The 6719-nt window shown below is 50.3% G+C and overlaps 1 protein-coding gene across 1 annotated transcript; it reads left to right on the top strand.

Annotated features, from left to right (window-relative positions):
- The first annotated feature begins 1178 nt into the window (after positions 1-1178).
- LOC137145583 (olfactory receptor 14A16-like) lies at positions 1179-6719 on the top strand. Its single transcript, XM_067536427.1, has 3 exons — positions 1179-1262; positions 5757-5953; positions 6047-6719. The coding sequence occupies exons 1-3, from the start codon at positions 1179-1181 to the stop codon at positions 6717-6719; spliced, it is 954 nt and encodes a 317-aa protein (XP_067392528.1).

Genomic DNA, 6719 nt, shown 5'->3' with positions numbered 1-6719 from the left:
TATCTGAAAGTCAAGAGAAGCCTAGGCCTTGGAAGAAGCCAAGAGAGACCCAGGGCCAGAATTACAAAGGGGTTTAGGCATCTAAAGAAGCTGATAGTTGCCTTGTGGGATTTGCAGTAACACCTCAGCAAGTTAGGTGCCTAACTCCCATTGGATGTCCATGGGATTTAGCTACCTGGCAAACTTAAGAGCTTTGGGAAATCCCAGTATATACTTGTCCCACCTTTAGGTGCCCAAATCCCTTGGTAATCCTGGCTCAGAGAAAGCACAGAAGCTGGTGTGTGCACGCCCAGTGCACAGATTCCCGGAACTTTTTTCCCTAGCAAGCCCTGCAGGGCCAGCCCAGGCGCCCCCTAGAGTGCCGCGCTCATATCATGGTATAAAGGGCGCTTCTGGCCCCACAGGCCTCCAGTCCCTTCTTTCTTCTGACTCCGACAGTGGGGACAGAGGGTGGGTTTGGAATGAATATGAGCAACACATCTCAAAGAACAACAGTTACTGGTAAGTAACCTTGTTTTCTATCTTTGAGTGATTGCTCACATGCATTCCAATATAGGTGATTAATGAGCCATACCCTGGAGGTAGGTAGGAGATATTGGTGACCTGCTCTTGTCAGCACAGCTCTGCCGAAAGCCACGTCTTCTCTCGCCTGCTCCACAATGGCGTAGTGCGACGTGAAGGTGTGGATCGACAACCAGGTCGCTGCTCTGCAGATGTCCTGCAGGGGCACTCGCTCCAGGAAGGCTGTGGATGAGGCCTGGGCTCTGGTTGAGTGCGCCCTCACAGCACCCTGAAGGGGCACCCCCGCCTGCTCATAGCAGGCTCTGATGCAGGCGGTAATCCAGTTGGAGATTCGCTGGGTAGAGACCGGTGAGCCTTTCATCTGGTCAGCCACTGCTACAAACAGCTGCAATCACTTCCGGAAGGGCCTGGTCCGCTCGATGTAGTAGGCCAAGGCTCGTCTGACATCCAGCGAATGCCACCTCCGCTCCTCCTCCGAACCGTGTGGTTTAGGGAAAAACACAGGGAGGAAGATATCTTGATTACAATGGAACTGAGACACCACCTTAGGCAGGAAAGCCGGGTGAGGACTCAGCCAAACCTTATCCTTATAGAAAACCGTGTAGGGGGACTCCGAGGTCAAAGATCTTATCTCAGAGACCCTCCTAGCCGATGTAATGGCCACCAGTAAGGCTAGTTTCCAAGACAGGAGGAGTAGGGAGTATGTGGCCATGGGCTCGAAGCGGGGTCTCATCAACATGGTAAGGACCAGGTTGAGATCCCAGGGCAGCACCTGGACCTGAGGGAAGGTCCTCTCCACCCCCTTAAGGAACCTAACTGACATGGGGTGGGAAAACAGGGACCACCCCTCCATCGGCTGGTGGAAGGCCGAGATGGCCGCCAGGTGCACCTTTAGGGAAGCCAGAGCTAGGCCCTGAAGCTTAAGGTGCAGCAGGTATTCCAAGATCGCCTGTATAGGCGAGAAACTTGGCAGTATACCCCTAGACTCTGCCCAACAGGAAAACTGCCTCCACTTGGCCCTGTACATAACCTGCGTGGACGATTTACTGCTACCCAGCAGAACCTGTTGGACCTGTAAGGAGCAGGCTCTCTCTCCCTCCGTCAGCCACAGAGTCTCCATGCCGTCAGGTGGAGGGAGTCCCGGTCTGGGTGCAGCAGGCGCCCCTGGTCCTGGGAAAGCAAGTCGTAGTGCCTGGGTAGCGGAATCGGCGCGGTGATGGAGAGGTCAAGCAGCATGATGTACCAATGCTGCCTCAGTCACGCCAGGGGGATCAGAATGATGTTCGCTCTGTCCCTCTTGATTTTGAGAAGGACTTGAGGCAGGAGCAGGATGGGGGTGAGATATAAAAAGTAACTGTTTTGCCTGTTTCTCTGCCTGCTTTATATGATAATGCATTACATCAGGCCCCCCATCCAGTTTATAAGGAACGCATCAGACATGGAGCCCAGCTCTCAATCCCAGAGTCTTTGAGCCCTCACCGCTGTTAATGGGCAACCTCCGTTTGCACGGGGAACATTTCCTGTTCCAGGCTGACGCGAACAGGTCTAGTTGGAGAACCCCTCACTCTTGGAAAATGAAGTCAGTATATCCTGGTGCAGTGACCATTTTTCCCATAAATACTATTTATTAAGTTCTCTCTTTCCCAATAGTGGTAGACAACACTTCGTGAGAAAATGTTGCAGCAGAATTCCCAGCATATGCCCACCCCTCGCCCCCCGCCCGTGCCCGGTGGGTGCTTGGGGTGGCCCCGGGGGCATGTTGCAGCCTCGGTGCCAACAGTAAAACCGTGACCTGACCTTATTAGGCTGCATCTGTTGTTTACAGCATTTAGTTGTTATGCTGCTATAAGAAAACCGCCTATGCACCCCAGTGTCTTTGCTGCCCACCGATAACGGGCTATGTATCCCGTGCCATAACAGCTCTACCCAAGGCCATAGGCCTCGTCATAGTCTGGCATGTACTAATGTATATCCCTCCCCCAATCCAGAGCTACCAAACTCGCAACGCATTCTCTAGTACAAAAAGGGGTACGCCCCATGCCCAAATTGAGAAAGTGTTTGCCAGCCTGATCACCTGGACCGCCCCGCTTCTCCCATTCCCGTACTCTGAGCACGAATCGTGAAAGCCGGCCCGTACCGAATGATATGCTACGACTCCTTCTCTGTTCCTAGTGGTGAGATATAAAAAGTAACTGTTTTGCTTGTTTCTCTGCCTGCTTTATATGATAATCATTTAAGCTATGTATTAAGTATTACAGCGTGTACCCCATATTCCTTAATAAAATTTTGTTGTATTATCCAACTGACTGATTATTGACTCTGGGGGATCCATAACCTGTCGAGACAAGAATGACCTGCTGAGGCAGTCCGCCTCGGCGTTCCTGACCCCGGGGAAGTGAGAGGCTGATAAATAAAAATCGTGCCTCACTACAAAGTCCCAGAGTCGGATAGCCTCTTGGCAAAGAGCCGAGGAGCGCGCTTCCCCCTGCCTGTTCACATAAAACATGGCCACCGTATTGTCCATGAGGAGGACCACCCTGCCCCTCAGGAATCTGAGGAAGGCTTTGCAGGCCAACCAGACTACTCTGAGCTCGTGTATGTTGATGTGCAGAGCTCTCTTCTCGGGTGACCAAAGCCCTTGGGTGCCCAGGTCACAACTGATGTGGGCTCCCCATCCCACATCAGATGCATCTGTGATGAGAGTCACTGATGGGGCCAAGTCTCTGAACGGGACTCCTCTCATCACTTCCCTTGGGTCCCTCCACCAATTGAGGGATGTCAGCACCTGTGGGGGAACCACGACCACTCTAGTCAGTGAATGTCTGTTTGGCACATACACTGAGGCCAACCACGCCTGGAGAGACCTAAGCTTGAGGCGAGCCAGCCTCACCACATATGTAGAGGCTGCCATGTGTCCCAACAGCTGCAGACAGTGTCTGGCCGTAGTCGTGGGGGACCTGTGGAGATCGGCTATTATGGCTGCCATTGCCTAGAATCGAGGCTCTGGGAGGAAGGCTCTGGCCTGTATAGCATCCAGTGTGGCCCCAATAAAATCTATACGCTGCACCGGGGTAAGTGTGGACTTCTGCTTGTTGACAAGCAGCCCCAGTCTGGTGCATGTTGCGCAAGTAAGCCCCAGGCTGTTCCTCAAATGGATCCTGGACTTGCCCCAGATCAGCCAGTCATCCAGGTAGGGGAAAATTTGTACCCTTCTGCAGCGCAGGTGGGCCATCACCACCTCTATGCATTTTGTAAAGACCCTGGGTACTGAGGAAAGACCAAAGGGCAGGGCCCCAAACTGGTAGTGGCGCCCTGCTACCACGAACCTTAGGAACTCCTATGGGCAGGTAAAATAGAGATATGAAAATACGCATCTTTTTGATCGAGGGCAGTATACCCGTCCCCTGGATGTAGGACAGGAATGATGGAGGAGACGGAGACCATGCGGAACCTGATGCGTCTGATATACTTGTTCAGACAGCATAGGTCTAAGATGGGTCTAAGTCCCCCCTTGGCCTTGGGAATCAGGAAATACCTGGAATAGAATCCTCTCCCCGTCAGTCACTAGGGCCTGTTCTAGGCAGGGGATCAGACTAGAGGAGCAGAAAGGCCCCTTTTGGCTTTAAAATTGATGAGTCTTTGAAGTTTGGCCTCTGGGACTCTGCTTCTGAGCTGTTCAGGTCTCTCAGGAATGAGTCCCACAAGCCCTTAGGAAATAGACATGGGTAAATCACCTTCCTGAAGCATCACTCCTTTAATGTCAGTGACACTCAAAGCCACCTACACACTCTCAGCTGCAGAGAGCAACCGGTCTGAGTCTAGTTCTGTCAGGTCATGCTCAGAGTGAGGGGTAAGATGACTCTTATACACTTGTGTCTTTGTTGTGTAAACAGATAGATAGATAATGACTGAAGAATCCTGGAGCTGGACGACCGGATTCATCACCTGTTGGGGAAAAATCCATATAGACCAGTGCAGTAAGTGTGCTATTTCCATTAAATATATATGTGGGGATTAGCATACAAGGGAAATTTAAAGAACACGAATCAGAATTGCTGTCAGCACTCGTTAAGGATTTCATTATTAAGTTACTCAAACAACTAGAGACAGTCAGAGGAAACAAAATCCATCCTTTCGAAAATGTCAACTTTTCATCAGAAACCCCAAACCCATTTTTTTTTCTCCTTTAGGCAGCTGAAAACTTTCAGCCGAAAAGTGTAAATTTAAGATGAAAACCAAATAGGATTACTTGTTGAGTATTCAATTTTCCAGCATAACAAATTTTTGAATGAAAACAGACACATAGTGAGAAAAATGTTGTTTTGCTGTAAACCCAAATTTTCCATCCAAAAATGCAACCAGCCAAGCAACCAAAATTTAACTGAAAATTTCCAACCAGACTTAAACTTCAAACAAGGGTGGGGAAACTTTAATGTTGTCTAATAACACCATAACTGGAAACCCATTGATTCGGTTGCAGCTGTTTGATTTCTATTTCAAAGGAAAGTAAAACTGAGTAATGGCTAAGCCGATACCCACAGAATGTGTGTTATAGGGATTAGGAGCTTCGAACCTAGTTTCAGAGTTGAAACCAGCAGCCAGATCTGTCTATCCTGACATGGAGCTTAGATGGACAGGGAGGACGTCACTGGGATTAGAAACCTCTTTGTTTAGCACCATAACCAGGCTCCATCACTGCTGACAGCTGAGCACAAATACTCTAACGAGGTGCACAGAATATACACATAATAAGACACAGCCTGTTCCCCAAAGAGCTCACAGTCCTTGTAGACCAGGCAGTGAAAGAGAGGGAGGGAAAGAGAGTCCCAGGGAGGAGAAGTGACTGGCTGAAGGTCATACAGCAGGTCAATGGCAGAGCCAAGAACAGAACCCAGGCGTCCTGATTGCCACTGACCCGCAGTGCACAGACACAAAGTCGCAAAGAGAAACGATACAACACAGCAGTAAATGAGCAATGCCAGGTCCTGGCTCAGAGCTTCACAGGTGTGAACTGACCCAGCTTCCAAGACGTGTGCGGATTGACATCAGTGGGATAACGCATCAGACTAGTCATCCCATGCCCCACAGCGAGGAGCCCTCACCGCCCCTGCTCAGTGGATGTGATCAGGGCTGTGCTCTGACAGTCACATTGTCAGTTATTATGGAGAGAGGAATCAGGTTCATTTCCTCGGTCACTCTAATCCTCACCGTTGCCCTTCCCCTTCCTTCCGCAGGCAAGACACAATGTGCTGAGGAAGAAAACATCCAACCGAACCACCGTGACCGAGTTTCTTCTCCTGGGATTCTCTGAGGTGCGGGAGCTGCAGATTTTGCACGTTGTGGTGTTTCTAGTGGTTTACCTGGCAGCCTTGATGGGGAACCTTCTCATCATCACAGCCATAGCCCTCGACCACCACCTTCACACCCCCATGTATTTCTTCCTGATCAATCTGTCCATCCTAGACATTGGCTCCATCTCTGTCCCCCTTCCCAAATCCATGGTCAATTCCCTCATGAACACCAGGTTCATTTCTTATGCTGGATGTGTCACCCAAGTCTTTTTCTTCTTCTTCTTTGTCGGAGCAGATTTTTTCCTTCTCACCATCATGGCGTATGATCGCTACATCGCCATCTGCCAGCCACTGCACTACGAGAGAGTGATGAACAGGGGAGCTTGTGTCCAAATGGCAGCTGGGGCCTGGGCCAGCGGTGTTCTCATTTCTACTCTGCACACCGGGAATATGTTGGCAATCTCCTTCTGCAGAGACAACATGGTGGATCCGTTCTTCTGTGACATTCCCCAGCTACTCAAGCTCACCTGGTCTGACTCCTACCTCACTGAAACGGGGATCATTCTCTTTAGGGCGGGCTTAGCCTTATGCTGCTTTGTTTTTATAACTGCGTCGTATGTTCAGATCATCAGCAGAGTGCTGAGAATCCCCTCTGAGCAGGGCCGGCATAAAGCTTTCTCCACCTGCCTGCCTCACTTCACTGTGCTCTCCTTGTTAGTATGCACTGGCGGCTTTGCCTACCTGAAACCCCCCTCCAGCACGACGTCATGGCTGGATCTCGTGGTGGCTGTTTTCTATTCTGTGCTGCCTCCAGTGATGAATCCCATCATCTATAGCATGAGAAACAAGGAGATCAAAGCTTCCCTGCGAAAACTGACAGGGTGGTGGTTATCAACTAAAAATTAA

The sequence above is a fragment of the Emydura macquarii genome, unplaced genomic scaffold (assembly GCF_026122565.2).
Source record: "Emydura macquarii macquarii isolate MOO-44397 ecotype Brisbane River unplaced genomic scaffold, CSIRO-AGI_Emac_v2 contig_3602, whole genome shotgun sequence".
Classification (NCBI taxonomy): Eukaryota; Metazoa; Chordata; order Testudines; family Chelidae; genus Emydura; species Emydura macquarii.
This window is presented reverse-complemented; position numbering and strand designations above follow the sequence as displayed.

Bases quoted from the DNA above. Each gene is read 5' to 3' on its own strand.
- LOC137145583 (XM_067536427.1), top strand. From the start codon at position 1,179: ATGGCCACCAGTAAGGCTAGTTTCCAAGACAGGAGGAGTAGGGAGTAT. The intron at 1,263-5,756 runs GTAAGGACCAGG...TTCCTTCCGCAG, and splicing joins AGCGGGGTCTCATCAACATG to GCAAGACACAATGTGCTGAG. The intron at 5,954-6,046 runs GTATTTCTTCCT...CATGAACACCAG, and splicing joins CACCACCTTCACACCCCCAT to GTTCATTTCTTATGCTGGAT.